At 44.2% G+C, this 18,330-nt stretch overlaps 1 protein-coding gene across 3 annotated transcripts in view; it reads left to right on the forward strand.

Moving 5' to 3' along the window:
* Positions 1-18,142, forward strand: part of camk1b (calcium/calmodulin-dependent protein kinase Ib) — an 83,453-nt gene extending 65,311 nt beyond the window's left edge. For all 3 annotated transcript variants that reach the window (XM_029694385.1, XM_029694384.1, XM_029694386.1), the window contains 10 exons: positions 10,070-10,201; positions 12,983-13,057; positions 13,975-14,113; positions 14,496-14,622; positions 14,964-15,039; positions 15,188-15,300; positions 15,776-15,854; positions 16,018-16,105; positions 16,307-16,454; positions 16,821-18,142. In XM_029694385.1, coding sequence (XP_029550245.1) covers positions 10,070-10,201; positions 12,983-13,057; positions 13,975-14,113; positions 14,496-14,622; positions 14,964-15,039; positions 15,188-15,300; positions 15,776-15,854; positions 16,018-16,105; positions 16,307-16,454; positions 16,821-16,924 — 1,081 coding nt within the window. In that variant the 3' untranslated portion in view covers positions 16,925-18,142. The remainder of the gene's footprint in view (positions 1-10,069; positions 10,202-12,982; positions 13,058-13,974; positions 14,114-14,495; positions 14,623-14,963; positions 15,040-15,187; positions 15,301-15,775; positions 15,855-16,017; positions 16,106-16,306; positions 16,455-16,820) is intronic.
* Positions 18,143-18,330: the final 188 nt, after the last annotated feature.

Genomic DNA, 18,330 nt, shown 5'->3' on the forward strand with positions numbered 1-18,330 from the left:
GTGAAGGAGAGCCCGCAGGTTTTGGTAGCGGGCTGTGTCGGTGGCATTGTATTGTCCTCAAAGCGAGTAAAGAAGTTGTTTAGTTTGTCTGGGAGCAAGACATCGTGGTCCGCGACGGGGCTGGTTTTCTTTTTGTAGTCCGTGATTGACTGTAGACCCTGCCACATACCTCTCATGTCTGAACCATTGAATTGTGACTCTACTTACATTTACATTTACATTTTAGTCATTTAGCAGACGCTCGTATCCAGAGCGACTTACAGTAGTGAATGCATACATTTCATTTCATACATGTTTTTTTTTTTCTGTGCTGGCCCCCTGTGGGAATCGAACCCACAACCTTGGCGTTGCACACACCATGTTCTACCAGCTTAGCTTGTTCGCTTGCCTTGCGGAGGGAATAGCTGCACTGTTTGAATTCGGTCATGTTTCCGGTCGCCTTGCCCTGATTAAAAGCCGTGGTTCGCGCTTTCAATTTTGTGCGAATGCTGCCATCAATCCACGGTTTCTGGTTGGGGAAGGTTTTAATTGTCGCTGTGGGTACAACAACATCACCGATGCACTTGCTAATAAACTCACTCACCGAATCAGCGTATTCATCAATGTTATTGTCCGATGCTATGCGGAACATATCCCAGTTCACGTGATCGAAGCAATCTTGAAGCGTGGAATCCGATTGGTCGGTCCAGCGTTGAACAGTCCTGAGCACGGGCTTTTCCTGTTTTAGTTTCTGTCTATAGGCTGGGAGCAACAAAATGGAGTCGTGGTCAGATTTTCCGAAAGGAGGGTGGGGGAGGGCTTTGTATGCGTCGCGGAAGTTAGAATAACAATGATCCAGGGTTTTGCCAGCCCGGTCGCGCGTTCGATATACTGATAAAATTTAGGGAGCCTTGTTTTCAGATTAGCCTTGTTAAAATCCCCAGTTACAATAAATGCAGCCACAGGATATGTGGTTTCTAGTTTACATAGAGTCCAATGAAGTTCTTTTAGGGCCATCGATGTGTCTTCTTGGGGGATATACACGACTGTGATTATAATCGAAGAGAATTCTCTTGGTAGATAATGCGGTCGGCATTTGATTGTAAGGAATTCTAGGTAAGGGGAACAAAAGGACTTAAGTTCCTGTATGTTGTTATGATCACACCACGTCTCGTTAATCATAAGGCATACACCCCCGCCCTTCTTCTTACCAGAGAGATGTTTGTTTCTGTCGGCGCGATTCGTGAAGAAACCAGGTGGCCTCTACCGACTCTGATAACGTATCCCGAGTGAGCCATGTTTCCGTGAAACAAAGAACGTTACAATCTCTGATGTCTCTCTGGAAGGCAACCCTTGCTCGGATTTCGTCTACCTTGTTGTCAAGAGACTGGACATTGGCGAGTAGTATACTCTAGAGCGGTGCGCGATGTGCCCATCTACGGAGCCTGACCAGAAGACCGCTCCGTCTGCCCCTTCTGCGGCACCGTTGTTTTGGGTCGCTGGCTAGGATCCGATCCATTGTCCTGGGTGGTGGACCCAAACAGAGGATCCGCTTCGGGAAAGTCGTATTCCTGGTCGTAATGTTGGTGAGTTGACGATGCTCTTATATCCAATAGTTCCTCCCGGCTGTATGTAATAAAACATAAGATTTCCTGGGGTAACAATGTAAGAAATAATACATTAAAAAACAAAATAATGCATAGTTTCCTAGGAACGCGAAGCGAGGCTGCCATCTCTGTCGGCGCTCCCACATCCCACACATTTTAGAGCTAATTGCCTGCAATTCTACACATTTTGTCATGTTTATATGATATCTGAGTGAGAGTGACAGTAATTTGGCCATGATTAGCCTACTACAAGTTTAGCTGGTTGGCTAGACTAACTAGACATACTATTTACCATTCAAAAAGTTTTTGCTGATATGGGCTAATTGAGTGACTGTCAGTGAGTGATATATAACAAGAGGAAAACTGCTGATGCACAACCACCTTTGGAAATTGCACCTTGTGTATTCTACTTTTCTAGAATAAATTGAGACCCTGACTGAGTTCCTAAAAAAACACATTTAAAAAAATATATATTTATATATATTTTTTGAATTCGATAAAATTACCAAGATCTGGACCTCGGTGTCCTCATATGTAGCTACAGCCCTGCACACCAGGTGTTTGTCCCTCTTACATAAGACCATCTGCTTTCAACCACTACTGAGACAGGGGTTCATGACTGATGGCCAAATACAGCAGCAACTCCCTAACACACAAGGCTCTTTGGATGGCTACTACAGGAAAGGTGCTGCGTGTTTAACAGACTCCATTTTGTCAAATAGTCTGTTTAGGTTTCACCTTCTGTATGTTGAACCTTTTGAGGGCTTGATGCTGGTCTGGGACATGCACTATTCTATTAGGGTCTTACTCTCTCAGTAATGCTGTTCCCTGCCTTTCCGTTGGTGTCATGATGATACTTTTTCTCCGAATTGGCATGTCTCATAATAAAACATTTGACGTGAGGGAGATTTTCCCCAAAGTTGCCAAAGAGGAAAAAAGTAATCTGTCTAAATTTAGCTCAGTAGGAGTTAGTGAAAGTCTGCTGTATCACTTATCAGCACATAATTTCCTTTGGCTGAACCTTTCTTTGTTCCAGTAGCTTCCACACTATATGTGACTACTTCTCCCAGCAATATTTGTGTGCTTGTCAGATCGTAACACAGATTATTCTGAGAACTTCTTCGTAATGTAACGAGGGTTACTACAGTTTGCGTTACTGTAATTACTGGTAACTCTTTCCTGTTAGCCAAAACTATATAAGGATGTATTGCGTAATATCCGCTTTGTTATAGTTTTGTATGGTGTACACTCAAATTGGCTTGTCAGGACGGTCAAGATATTCCCGCTCTGTCTGAGCTAGAGTGCGCCTACAACTGTAATCAGTAAGTACAGAGATTAAACTGTGAGTTCGGAAATCTTACCTGTTGTCGTGCGTGGTCCACGTCTCTGTGTGAGTATCTTATATCTATGAGAGGTCTATTCTTAAGCTAGCAAGTCTTCCTAGCTGTGCCTATCTCCTTCATGTGTGGATTAGAAGATCTCTCCAGTAATACTAAAAGTTCCCCTCTTCTGAAGAAGGCTCATGCCTTAACTTGATCAGCCTTTTCTCTAATAACACGTCTTTAGTTTTAGCCCTGTTTTCTGTGGCTGGCACAAATGTAAGCATTTCGGTCAGCCTGGGTTTATTTTCAGAGACAAAAAGCAGGGGAAGAGAAGCAGCCACTTTGATCAGTCTGGCGGAGGGGTGGAGGATAGGATCGAGGGATAAGGAGAAGAGCGGAGGAAGGAGAGAAAGCAGGGGAATGAGTGCGGTCTCTTTAATGAGCTAACCAGGACCATTGTTTCTGTCAGGCAGGTGTACATGTTATTAGAGGTGCTGAGGGAGGTTTGGCATGTCCACCTCAGTAGGGCTATAGCATGGGTGCCAGACAGTGGGTTTCTGGTCTGTCGTCACTGGCTTATGCAGGAACAGACTGGCGCCCCGGGCTAGCTGAGAGCTAACCCTGAGGGGGATTAGTACCACACAGAGAACTGTCATCCTCACTATATGTAACAGGCTGTCACTCATACTGATAAATACAGCTCTATCAAGGTTCTCTTATCCTATCTTTTGTAGTCACGGCTGTCATTTCTTCATATCTCATTTTCTCAAAGTAGAGCTGAGGACACAAGTTCCCGACTGCTGAATTATGAAACATAGCGTGGTTATGTTTTGTTGTTGTAAGAAACGATTGCTACGAATGGCATGGTGGAGAGGGTGTGGTCAGCCAGGTGGTGTTGTCTTGGACATGGAGGTCCTGAGTAGTCCTCTCCCTGTGTGGTACCTCTGAACCAGATGGCTCTCTGTGGGCCAGGTTGACCTTTCCTTCGCCTTGCTTCATTTGGCTCATATGTTCTTGTTTCCTACCTGCTTGGCCAAGAGTCTTAGTTGTACAGATGGCTCGGTTGGTGAATGGTGCAGACAACACCAGGCCCATGTTCAGCAGGAAGGAAATAAGCCCAAGATGGTGAATTCCTATCCCAGTTCCCCTTACTAATGAGGAGCTCTGTGTCTGCTTCCCAGAATCTTAAACACGAGCAGAGACTGCTCTTATCTTAGCCTGGTACTACTTCATTTGACCTTTATTTCTGCCTCAAGACCACACTCGTTAGTTTGTGTGTGGATGGGTGTTTGCCTGTGTGTGTGTTTGTTTTGTATCCGTGTACGCTTTTTCTGTGTGCGTGTGTGTAAGAGAGTGTGTTAAGCTTTGAATTCCTTTGATGCACAGCAAAGTCATTAAAATCATAGAGAGAGAGAGAGAGAGAGAAGGGAGAGAGACCAAACCACACTCACAGGGGGTTGCTGTTAGCGACGGAAGCTAAGCAACACCAAGTCTTTATTTTAAGCTCTATTAGCAGACAGAGAAAATGTTCTCTAACACTACTCTGCTGCCAGCCACGTAGAGATTAAATGGCTTGATTATATAATGTTAGTTTTTGGTTTCATGTAAATCAAATACCCTTTGCTTGTCAGTGTTAATGTGTCATAAGAACAGATAGGAGAAGTGTTTCAACTTCCCCCGTTTTGATAAAGACAAAGCTCTGTGCACATTCTGGCCAGTACGTCCTGTTTTAGTGTATTTTGCTTCTTTGTATTGTTTGCTTGATTCAGTGACTGTTTTATTGGTACATAATAACGTTTCTATTGGTTGGTAATAAGGTATTGTATGACATGATGACTGTGTGATGACTTGGAAAGATACTATGCAAGTCTGTTAGTTCTGAACCTGTAGTTTGCATATAGATTATAGCCTTTACAAATAGTAGGCTATAGTTTGCATGTAGCGTATAGGCATGGACATGAATACAGATACAGTTGTTTGCATAATGGCTGTGAAGCGATTACTTATACACGCACTGTACCATGGCTGTATATAGTATACTGTGTGCATACTGTGTGTATGTTCTGTAGACCTACAGTAGTGAAGGGGTGCTAGCTCTACACTGCAAAAAGTGAAATCTAAGCAAGCCTGAATATCTTATATTAAGTGATAATTTCCTTAAAATGTGTTTTTTTCCAGTTTTTCTTACGAAGCTATATTTTCTAATGTCATTTGCAGATATGTGTGCTTATTTTAACCTAGCATAGGCTTAATACAAGTCATTTCTTATTTTAAGATATTTTTTAAGATATTTTACCATCTTATTAATGTACAATATCCTGAAAACTATCTTGAAATAACATAAATTACATGTATAAAGCCTTTTTTAGTTTACAATATGCAAAATGATCTAAATATCTGCCAATGATGTTAGATACTTTAACTTGGTAAGACAAAACAAGAAAAAAATTTAACATTTAAGTGAATTATGACTCATTATACAACGGGTGGGTCAAGTCCTGAATGCTGATTGGTTAAAACCGCATTCCAGCCGGTGTCTATTCCACAAGTTACCACCGGCTAACTTGCGGGGGACCGCCAGGGTGCTGTAATCCCAAATGAAACAGAGGTAGAAGTTTGCAAAACCAAGAAACTGTTGCAACTGCACCCTGGACGTTGGTTGAGGCCAATCCACCACTGCTTTCACCTTTCCAGGATCCATCTGAATATTGCCCTCAGCAATGACATATCCCAGAAAGGTGATAGAAGAGCAGTGGAACTCACTTCTCGGCTTTCACGAACAATTGGTTCTCCAGGAGGCCCTGAAGGACCTGTCTGACATGGAGTACATGTTCTTGGGCAGATCGGGAAAAAAACAGGATGTCGTCCAGGTAGACGAACACAAACTGGTTTAGCATGTCTCGAAACACATCATTGACCAAAGCCTGGAAGACGGTGAGTTCAAATGGCATGACCTGGTACTCATAATGTCCACTGGCTGTGTGGAAGGCTGTCTTCCACTCATCCACCTCGCGTATCCGAACCAGGTGGTAGGCATTACGAAGGTCCAACTTGGAAAACATGGTAGCCCCCTGGAGAGGTTCAAACGCCAAGGAGAGAAGTCTCCGGTAGTCAATGCACGAGCGCAGGGTCTTGTCTTTCTTCTCCATAAAGAAAAACCCTGTACCGGCAGGAGATGCAGACGGACAGACGGCCCCAGTGGCCAGAGACTCTTCTATGTACTTCTCCATAGCAATGGTCTCTGGTCTGGACAGAGAGTACAACCGACCCCGAGGTGGTGTAGTACCTGGGAGAAGATCAATGGCACAATCATAAGGATGGTGTGGGGGAAGGGAAGTTGCACGTGCCTTGCTAAACACTTCCAGGAGGTCATGGTATTCCGTGGGGATAACAGAGACATCCACAGTCTTGCTAACATCCAGAGGAAGGTGACTAGGGGAAGGCTGTGCTGCTTGAAGGCAGTGGGAATGGCAAAATGGGCTCCAACCCAGGATGGAGCTGTGGTCCAGTCAATCACAGGATTGTGTTTTTGTTGCCAGGATAATCCTAAAACAACCGGAACATGGGGAGATGCAATGAGGAGGAACTGTATGGTCTCACTGTGGTTACTAGAAACCCGTAATTGAACGGGCACAGAACTATGGGTGACTTCCCCTATAGAGCGGCCGTCCAGTGCCCTAGCATCCATGGGGACAGAGAGAAGCTGAGAGGGAATACCAAGCTCCGAAGCAATAGTGGCATCCATCTAACTTTCATCAGCCCCAGAGTCAATGAGCACTCGGAGAGACTTAGATTGGTCTCCCCACAGCACAAGCACAAAAAAGGGTGTGCGGGTGATGGGAATTAGAGAACTCCCAGTCTGACTCACCATAGTACTGGTACCCACTAGGGACAAGGGTTTCCTAATAGGGCAGGTAGCTATAAAAATGTCCTGCCCCTCCACAGTACAGACAACAGTTATTATTCATCCTCTGTGTGCTCCCAAAATGATAGCCTAGTTCTTCCAACTGCATAGGCTCAGGAGTATCCAACTCACCCATCGTAGATTCACGAGAGAACTCAGGTGGCTTCAACTCCTCTCGGAAGAGCTGCCTTCGGAAACTTCCAGATTCCATAGGAGGTGAACGCGCCATATCGGGTACACGAGTGTGGCCGAGACCAGACCTCCTGTCACTCTTGCGTTCCCTTAGGCGTCCATCAATTTTAATGGTTAAGGCGATAAGGGAGTCGAGGTCCACCGGCAGTTCCCGAGCAGCTAGCTCATCCTTTACCACCTCAGATAATACGTGCAGAAATGTATCGAAAAGAGACTCCGGATTCCAGGCACTCTCGGCAGCCAATGTGCAAAAGTCCATCGCGCAGTCTGCCACACTACGGGAGTTTTGACATAAGTCAAGCAGTTTGCTGGCCGCCTTTCTCCCAGATACCGGAGACTCAAAAACCTCTCACCTCTGCCATAAATTCCTCCAAATGACCGCAAATGGCAGATTGTTGTTCCCAAACTGCCGTAGCCCAGGAGAGCACCCTTCCTGACATTAGCGTAATTATATACGCTATCTTTGATCGGTCTGAAGAAAACTAAGATGGCTGTAGCTCAAAAATAAGCGAGCACTTAGAAAGAAAACCCTGGCAGGTACCAGGATTCCCTGAATATCGTTCTGGAGGAGGTAAGCGGAGTTCATGGGGAGTCGGGATAGGCTGTACAAACTCACCACAGATAGGGAAAATATTACTGGGTGATTGGGGTTTTTCAGAGGTGGCAGACAGTCTCTGAGTTAACTCGCTGATTTTCTCCATAATAGCCTTTGTCGTGGCATTCTGTCAAGGAACTGAGCCCTTCCAAAAGGCCCTGTAGCAACTCCTGATCTCTCCCAATGGTGGCTCCCTGCAGGGAGCGGGTCCAAGTCTGCTGGGTCTGTCATGGCCAGTTCGTACTATAACGACACAAGGCGAGACCCAGATGCAGACACAGGAGGCAGATGGTTGGAGTCTTACAATATATTACTATTTATTAATCCAATAGGGTAAGGCAAGATAATGATTGTGGACAGGCAAAAGGGTCAAAACCAGTTCAGAGTCCGAAGGGTACCAAAGGGCAGGCAGAATCAAGTTCAGTGCAGGCAGGATGAGCAGGAAACACAGGGATAAATACACTGGGGAAAATAAGCGACACCTGCAGGGGGTGCAGACAATCACAGGAACAGGTGAAACAGATCAGGGCGTGACAGTGTTAGAAGACAATACTTTTTCACTGGGACTAAAGCTTTAATAAAATTGGCTTTGAGTGTATTTTTTACTCCTAGGGACCCTGCCTGGCTAAGCTTATGTAAAAGTGTTGGTTTCAAACAGTGAGGATCTTAAGGCTCCGTTAGGACACTAGACTGTCAGCATAGTGACAGACTGTCTTTAGAAGCTCTGAAGCAAAATGTTGATTTTAGAGACTGACTGTGAAGGGACAGTTGGCTGTTAAAATACATTTCTGCTAGGATGCTTGACTATGTGAACATTTGGCTGTTGACTGTCTGAAATACTGTTCACTAATTGTTAGTTTAGTTGACTGTTTGACTAGTACCGTAGTCTGTATAGAAGAGCACAGCTGTGAACTGTTGTGATAGGTGTGTGTTTGGATAGTGTCTATGTGAGTATATCTCAGAGGAGGCTCTGTCTGCTGGTATTAGTAGTATGTTGAGACAGTTTAGTGTTGAATAGCATCAGGTCCAGGCGTCTTCCCGGACTTCTGTCTCTTGGTGATGATAAGAACATCCTGTTAGGATCAGCTCAGTAAACACACCCACAACTCTGCTCTGCTCCATCTCAGCCAAGACCCACAGCACATCACTGAACCAAAACCACTTGCTCTGTTCTTATGAATTAGTCATCATACTGCATAGACTTGTTTTCTTAACATCCCTCAGGATTTTCTGCTTTAATCAGAGCGATCGATGTTGTTTGGTTATGAAATACTTATAGGTGATTAAATCTTTGTAGATGTTTTTTTCTAAGGCATCGTTATCAGTCATACATCTAAATGTATTGTTTAGACTAGATCCTGTTTACTGTATGTAATTACTGGCTAATCCTGAAACAGACTGGCAAGCTTATGAGATCATCATTATCATTAGCATCATTATCATTATGTCATTATCACTGGTCTTTTTTGGAGAATGATTGCACTCTCTGTTATTTCTAGTCTGGTCCCTCCTGGATGGCTTCATAGTTCAGAATGGCAACTGCCCCAGATTCTAGAGAGGAATTTGAACTGGTAACCTCCCCACACCCTGATGCAGGGCCCAGAATCATAATGATCAGTTTAGAACAGTGCTTCCTAAGTGGTGGACTGTGGCCAGTCCCCTGGGTTGCAGCTGGGTTCCGTTTCCACAGTAGTTAGATCATTGATTCCCAAACGTTTTCCATCATTGGGGAACATCCTCACTCTCACTTTCTCGCACACTCTCCCTCTCTCTCTCTCTCTCTCTCTCTCTCTCTCACTCTCACTCTCACTCTCTCTCTCACTCTCTCTCTCCCACTCTCTCTCTCCCACTCTCTCTGTCATTCTCCATTGTGTCTATCTTTCTCATGAGTTGACCTATGGTGTTTCCCAGATGATGCATCAGCTGCCAGCGGTATGTCATCATGGCAAAAGCCTCCTGGGTCACGGCCAACAGTGGGTTTAGAATCTGGCCAGAAATATAGTATATTTTATCTAGTGAGACTAGAAAATGTTTTTATTTGGGTAAAATTGCAAAAAAGGTTTTGTAACCGCTGCTTGTTGAGACAAGATTGCGAGAGGTTTTCCAGCTCTTGTTCCACTGACTTCAGAATGGGTACTGGAGCACTGATAATATACATAGTAATGCCAACCCATATCCTCCCAGGCAAATGTCTAGTTTTCTCAGTATTCATTTATTGGATAAATAAAGAAAATATTTTCTTGTATCTAGGCCTCTTAGGAACATTTAGAATGGTTTGAATGGACAATGGGCTCCAACTGTAGAGCTGGGTTCTTTCTGGTTCATAACCTTCTACAAGGACTTTTTCCTCTGTTTTTTCTTGGAGGGATGGCCTGGATTACTAATTAAAATGGTTGCTGAGAAAAATGATGTGAGTAAGATGTGATTGGCAGTCTGTGATGTCTTTGGCTGACCTGTCTTTGTGTTTCAGGGGGGCTTTCTCCGAGGTGGTCCTAGCAGAAGAGAAGAGGACACAGAAACTGGTGGCCATCAAATGCATCCCTAAGAAAGCCCTGGAAGGCAAAGAGAACAGCATAGAAAATGAGATCGCTGTCCTGCACAAGTGAGTGATGAACACACACACATTTACACGCCCTTGTTGCTTATTGATGTTAGGGGAGCAAGTGATTTAACTCTGAGACAGATAGTGACTACAATTGCAGTAATGACAGTCTGGTTAAAATACCTCCCTTTAAAACTGTGGAATTACGGACTAAGCCGGAAACTATGAAACTTGAGGGGCTTAAGCTATTTATAGTGCTCTTGTTACCTGGGTTACATGAGACACAGAGGCCTAGTGAATATACAGGGATATTTCTAGAGCTGAGATGTGGGGACGAGAGAGAGATTGTGAGTGAGAGAGAGAGGGAGAGACAGAAAGAGAAATAGACAGAAAGAGATACAGAGAGAGACCTTAAACTCCTAAAAGTCAAATTAAACCAGAATTGTAACATTTTCATTGCAGATCACCTCAATCTTCTAGTAGTGACACAGCCTCCTACTCTTCCCATTAGTGTATTCCCATGAGGTCATGAACTGTCAGAGAAACCTGAAGTGAGATTCTGAACTCTGTCTGTCTGTTTACCCAATTACTCAAGGCAAGATGGCTGCCTCTTAATGACGGTGTAAAACATCTGTTAGAGAACATCACTACTGCATCCATGAAACAACTTGTCTGACGACTCAAAATGAATTCTTCCTCTGCCCTATGTTCGCTACATACTTCAGTCCGAGACTGCCATCGTTGAAGTTGTTTGTGTTGACGTCAAAATTAGGGGTGTTATACAAAACAAAGTCATCAGCGATCGGATCATCTCTAACCAATCAGAGTATCAAAGTCAATGACGAATTTTCAAAATGCAGCTTTGTGTTATTGCTCTGGCCCAACCCATCAGTTTCTGGGACCAATCAGAATGGTTAGAATGTGCTCGCGTTCTAGAAATCGTTGGGGAGGTACTCAAATCCAGACTCATAGCGGAGAAGAAACTAAAGTCCGTGGGCGTGGCATAGCGTTTGGCTGGAGCGAGGATTTTGGGTAGTAAGGCAATGAAACAAGACAAAGCTGCTTAGTCACCCAGAGTTGCATCAGACAGCATGAAGTAAAAAAAGTGTAGAATATAGTGGATAGTTGGTATCAGTGGGAAGGGTTGTGGATAGTTATCTGTTAACAGTCTGTAATCAACCCCAAGCCCCTACAAACCTCTTCATGGTCCCTCATAGATCTGAAACATCACATGGCAAAGTGTTAATCAAGTTTAAACAAATAAAAGGGACAGTTTCTTACTGAGAGAGAGAGATAAGGATAACCCTTTATAGCTGTTGAAGGGGCTGTGCCGCTAACTTCCCTTACTCTACTCTAGTTTAGCCTACTGTACTGTACGGTATGTCTCCCCCCAGAGTCCTGCACAAAACCATTAGTCAGCCCCTGTATGGAGCAATTCATTACCTCTGCTCACTCTCTCAACTCAATAAAACACTTTACAGAGACCATAATGAAATTGAAAGGCTTTTATAATCTCCCTGTTGTCTCAGTTGGATCCCTGCCAATGATAATGTGTTGTGATTTTCCCCAGGCAGTAATGTTTCAGACAGGGCATAGGAACACACGTGATATAAAATTGATACTGCAGTGCGGTTCCATTTTTGTTTTGGCCTCTCTTCGAGCCGTGCCAGTGTGACAAGTGTCTGTCATCACTGGGGTGCCTGCCGTCTCAAAATGTAGTGACACAGATGGACGGACTATCAGTAGCTTAAGGGGAAAGCAATGTATTCTACCTGCGCTGTGCCATGATACTTTGGTGTAGAGAGAGAGACACCTATTGATAGAGGAGCTACTCTGTTGTAGTCATAGGAGGATTTGGCCTTGTGTTAGAGCATTGTTAGCTTTCTACCCCATTCATGGTTCCTACACTCAAGCTGAGCTCAAACCAAAGATTGAAAAATTCCAGTAAAGAAGATTGTGAGGAGTGTCTAAGTGAGAGTTAGTGAGTGAGTGAGTGAGTAGTGAGTGTGTATGTGTGTGTGCATGCACCTACATGAGTGCGTGTCTGGGGGTGTGTGTGTAAACAGTCTTTCTCAGTCTTTGTGTGTAAGATGAAGTGTTTTAGGTGGGCAGCATGGGGCTGATGGAAGAAAGCCACCTCCAGAGCCATGACTCACCTGCTCAGTGTTCTGTTCTGTCTCCACGCCAATGACTCTCAGGGGGGCGTCAGAATACACTGCTCAACCAATTAGAGAGACGCGTGCCACCACACAGTCTGACAACACTGGCAACACAACTCCAGCTCCAGCTTAAACTAACATTAGTGAAAGTTAGTATCATACATATTGTAATCTCTCGTAGACGGACTGTGTAACCAGAAATGGTACCGTAGAGCTGTCATGATACAATGGAAGATGTGAGATAACGAGCAGCATTAGTTCCGGTGCTTTGGACAAATCACGATTTCGCAGGTGTTAGCATCTTTCGAAATTCAGAAGGGGAGGGGACATTTTGCCTATAGATTTGTCATAACTTGCAAAGAGAGAGGTTGGAGCTCCTCTTTCCTTCTCTTAACATGGACCCAGAACTTAATCAAGCATCTGACCAATTACATGAGACTTTAGCTCTGGGTTAACCAAGATTATATATAACCGAGATTATATATAAAGTACCCTTTTAATATAATATAATACTTGTTCATATAAAGTGCTCCCTATGATGTTTATTTAGATACAGAATGAATGAGAATGATCTCAGAGAAAATCACAGAATGCTATTTTTGATGATCACACGTTGTCAGACAGTTCTGTATTTCTAATGGTAATGTACAATGTTTGTGACTCTCTCTCGCTCTCTCTCTAGGTTAAAACATGCCAACATTGTCTCCCTGGAGGATATATTTGAGAGTAAATCCCACCTCTACCTGGTTATGCAGCTGTGAGTGATCATCCTGCTGGCTTTATTACCTGCAACTATCTTTTTTCTCTCTCTATTCTCCTTCTACCCATGTTACCCCTTTCTGTCCCTCAACCAACTCACTCTCTGCCTTGTGAAGAGGCAGCCTTCAGTTTGTAAACTTTCAAGATTATTCCTCTGCAATGTTTGTGTGTTTGCGTGTGTGTATTAGACTCCCTGCCTGCGCTGTCTCCCACCCGTTCTCCAATAATTACTCTCTGAGCTCAGGGGCCTTTCTGTTGACTGATCCCAACAGAAGTCAAGTCACAGACTGCCCCCCACCCACACACACACACACACAGCATCGTGCCTGCTGACAACCACTGGGGAATGAATATGCCCTACACCTGCAGCCTCTTTGCCCCCCACCCATCTCTCTTCCTGAAATGTCAGAAGGTGTGGAGCGAATGAGAGACAGAGAGAAAGAGCGGTGTGTGTGAGAGAGATAGAGATTGCTTTTACTGTTGAAAACAGTGGGTGGTGAGATGAAGGGGGGGGGGGGGGGGTTGTGTTCACTTTAGCAACACTGCCGTAAGGGCAGTCAGATTTAACCAAAGAACAGTTGGGGGTTCTCAGAAATAAAAATCCCCTTTATCTCTCTCTTTCTCTTTCTTCCCCTCCTTCCCTCCTCTTGCACTCTTTTTCTCTGTCCCCTTCTCCATCCTCTGTCTCTTTCTATCTATCTCTCCCTCCCTCTCTCTCTCTCTCCCTCTCTCACTCTCTCTCTCTGGGAGGCAGCATGACATGGCTTTAGCTTGTTGTTAGAGCTGAAACACAGAGGGTGGGTTCATCTAGGAAGAAGCAATGCCTCCACCTAGTGGTGATGTAGGCTTATAGCAGGGAGTTAGATGGACATGCATAGCAGGTGTACATCAGACGCCTTCCTCCTCTCTGTCCAGGGTGTCTGGTGGGGAGCTGTTTGACAGGATAGTGGAGAAGGGCTTTTACACAGAGAAAGATGCCAGCAAGCTCATCCAGCAGATCCTGGACGCTGTCAAATACCTCCATGACATGGGCATCGTACACCGCGACCTGAAGGTGAGCCTGGGTCAGGGGTCAAGGGTCAAGGGTCAGGTGGCGTGTATGACAGTGAAAGAGGAGATTTCAGTGTTTAACACTGGAGTCATTTACCGTCTTCTTTCTGTCCAATGACTGAATAGTCACAAGACTACTATTTTGCGATTAGTGTATTACAAATTACTAGAGGTTTAAGGGTGACCTTATCGTATGGAACATGTTTGTTGCCTAGGCACATGATGCCTTTGTCCCAATCATTCTACAGTGCCTTTAAATGAAATGAATTATCTTTACTCCTCTAATGAGCTAATTTGTTTACAGGCAGTTCAGCAGCGTGTGTGTGTCTGTTTATAAAATGTTAGTGAACAATAAAGTTGATTGAATTCTCTGTCTTCTTTTCCAGCCGGAGAACCTTCTGTACTACAGTATGGAGGAGGACTCTAAGATCATGATCAGTGACTTTGGCCTGTCAAAGATCGAGGGATCTGGAAGTGTCATGTCCACAGCCTGCGGAACACCAGGATACGTGGGTAAGGAGGACTGGTACTGATCAGTACATGCCTTTGTGTGTGTCTGTCTATGTTTCAAGAGCATGATTTCTATGATTTAGGGCTCTTTTCTATCCGTATTGCGGAAATCCAGCATTTTAGCGTGGTTTAAATTGAAAGGCATTCTTCCCGCGTTAGCGGAGACTGCACTCACTGTAAACGGTTCAATAGGAAATTACCTTTACATTTATAGCGCTACAATCGCATCAGCAATACAGAGTGAAAAGAGCCCTCTGTTTTGAGAGCAAGCGCCCACCCAGTGATCATGTCAGGCTAAATGTGTAATGATGCTGATGAAAACACTGCTCTCTTATCGTTGGCAGCCCCTGAAGTGTTGGCCCAGAAACCCTACAGCAAGGCGGTGGACTGTTGGTCAATCGGTGTCATCGCCTACATCCTGTGAGTCATGGGGTTGGACTGGCTCTTTCACTTTAGTCTTTCTCCTACCAGTCTTACTGTGTTACACTAGTTTCCACTTCATTGTTTTCAACAATCAACTCATTCCCTAACTCTCACATGATGCCTTTGTGCTCTTATTCTGACGCAGTTTGTGTGGATACCCTCCGTTCTATGACGAGAACGACGCCAAGCTTTTTGAGCAGATTCTGAAGGCTGAATATGAGTTTGACTCTCCTTACTGGGACGATATCTCTGACTCAGGTCCAGTAGACCTATGTTGTCATTATTAGTTCTGTTTGTCAGCAGTTTCATATTATTGGAAATGACTTATCTTGGTCTGGGGTTTGTTATGGTTTGAGTGTTCCTGCCAAGCTGTCAGTGTGTGTGTATGAGATTAACCATAATACACTCACTGGCCATAGAACAATCACTGAGGCCCTGTGAGATCACCATTACATAGACCTCTGGGGGTCATGGTAGAGTACATAGTCCTGTGGGGAGTTTCTGAAGTCAGGCCAAAGGCACATGGCCAGTTTATGTATTTTACTGTCAAGTCAGTCTGGACAGTGTTTCTGCTGTAGTGAAGCTCCTTTTACTGTAGTAGCCTAGGAGTCTATTTCTGCTTCAGCTACCTTTTTATTCTGTTTAAGAAGCATCATTAGGTATATTTAATGTATGTTTTAAAAAATACATTTCCTTTGAGTTAAATATATGACTTTTCATTCTGTGTTTTCAGCCAAAGACTTCATAGTCCACTTGATGGAGAAGGACCCCAGGATACGCTACACATGTGACCAGGCTCTGCAGCACCCCTGGTAGTGCACACCATCTTCTCCTTCACAATACACACACACACACACAAAACGCGACTTTATCATGTCGAGAATAACCGACTAAATGTGTACTTTTTCCAAGTGTTCACCTGTTCTTGTGACAACCAGCAGAAGCTGTCCTCTCATGTCTTTCTCTGTCCCTCAGGATCGCTGGTGACACCGCTCTAGATAAGAACATCCATGAGTCTGTCAGTGCTCAGATCAGGAAGAACTTTGCCAAGAGCAAGTGGAGGGTGAGTTACTTTTTTTGTGCATCTGGTCCTCGTCAAAATGCAAATACATTTTTGCTGGTGTGCTGTGTTTAGTATATTAGTAGAATACTAAAGATCCTGCAGTATTCAGCTGACTATTATTAAGTCAGTACAGTTGTTATGGCATTTATCATGTATCACTTTTAAAAATTCTGATCTTAATTAATATGTTCTGCCCTGCAGCAAGCGTTTAATGCCACGGCGGTGGTGCGTCACATGAGGCGTCTGCAGCTGGGCACCAGTCAGGAGGCCGCCAGTCAGACCACCCTGCCCAGCCCCCTCAGAGCCCACCTGCTGCTTTCTGAGGGCACAGAAACAGAGGACACCACCGGTCAGTGGGTCAAAGCACCGTCACACCACACAAGTTAGGACTATTCAAGTGTAGCAAAACTTATTTGAATCTGTGGAGACACGACTTGATATTGTGAAAAATACTTAATTTTGCTGTTTTGTTCATTCATCCCCAGTGGGTCTTGTTGCTAGGTACAGTATGTTTCCAGAAAATAACCAGTCACCTTCACAGTGTATTACGCTCAGGATTACGCACGTCTCAAAACATTGTCTCACTCAGTAACACTTTGATATGTAATCCTTGCCTAGTGTCCAGGCTGAAAAAGGCTAATAAGAGGCAGATTTATAGTGTAGAGTTTTCAGATCTATGTGTGGTGATCATCCTCTCTCTCTCTATGTGTTCCAGAGTCTCCGTGTGAGGGGGGCTGCTCCCAGAGTGCTGATGGGGGGGCGGAGCGCGACCACCTCTCCAACTGCACCTACCGCTGCCATCCAACCAGCCGGGTCTGATCCCTGCTCACCCGGGCCACGCGGGGCCAACCAATGACTTTCCCATTTACCTCTGGAGACCAGAGAACTCCCTTGTCTGGCCAGAAATACAGAGTTGTTCCAGCAACCCGCCACCAGGAGGGGCAGGCAGGTTATGAATCCAGGGTGGGGAGGAGGGAGGAGGGACTCGATGTCAACAGAGGAGGTCATTTGAACGGATTGGGTGAGAGCGGAGGATGAGATGAGAGGGGAGAGGAAAGGAAAGGAGGAGAACATTGAGAAAGAGCGGTGTGGTGCCCAGAATAATCCTGGCTCATATATTTTGGTAGCGGGACAGAGCTTGGACAGGGTTTTACTCATCCTTTTAAAATGTGCGTCTGCTTTTTATATCTCTGCATTTATGTGCATGGCGTTTTCTATCTTCATTGTCTTTCCACTTTGACAGAATCCACGGATGATATCTGCATGATGAGGTGACAGGTCCCCTTGCATGTTGGCAGAAGGTGTTTTGTAGCGTGAAGAGTCTATTGCAAAATCGTGTATGGTAGTAATCATTATGTTATAGTTCCTGTACTGCAGATACACATCTTTATGACCTTAATGAATTTAGTCCTTCAGCATTACATTTGTATGGCTTTGTTGTATCTTAATATTCTTTTTTATATATAAATGTAGCCCTAGATGCATTCACCTAATACCACATCTGGATAATCAATGTGAGAATACTCCATCCATTGGGCTAGTATACGATAGACCCAGCATTTAGCTAGATCTGTTCTTTCTTTCTTCTTTCTTTCCTCAGCATGGTTGTGTTTCACAACTGTAAGTTTGTGGTTGTGCTTCCACCCCAAGCTTGTAACAGAATAAGGCTTTCTGATTTTAAGAAATTCAGCACAGGGACTTCTTCTCTATGGTGCCTTTAGAACAATATCAAATGTTTATTTTCTGGTGGCTTTTAGAAATCTGAAGATACATCTCTATATCTCTGCACAGTTAAAGGAGCATTAGCGGCTATTTCATTGTATGTTTGTATATATTTCAATGTGGCAATTCTATCGTTAAATACAGACTTTCACCTTGGTCCAGATCTGTCCAGATCGCTTTTCCAGTTGAGAAGTGTATTACCCTGGAGATAGACTTACATACACAGCCATTCATCTTAGTACTAGTTAATACTTCATTTTTTCAAGCCTTTGTACCTGTACAGAGACAACTTAAATTAAAGAATGTAAATATACATCTCATTGTCTCACCTCATCATTTCTTCTCTCTCACCCATCATAATTAAGCAATAAGGCACAAGGGGGTGTGGTATATGGCCAATATACCGCGGCTATGGGCTGTTCTAAAGCACGACGCAATGCGGAGTGCCTGGATACAGCCCTTAGCCGTGGTATATTGGTCATATAGTGTACCACAAACCCCCG

Source organism: Salmo trutta, chromosome 16 (genome assembly GCF_901001165.1).
Source record: "Salmo trutta chromosome 16, fSalTru1.1, whole genome shotgun sequence".
NCBI lineage: Eukaryota > Metazoa > Chordata > Actinopteri > Salmoniformes > Salmonidae > Salmo > Salmo trutta.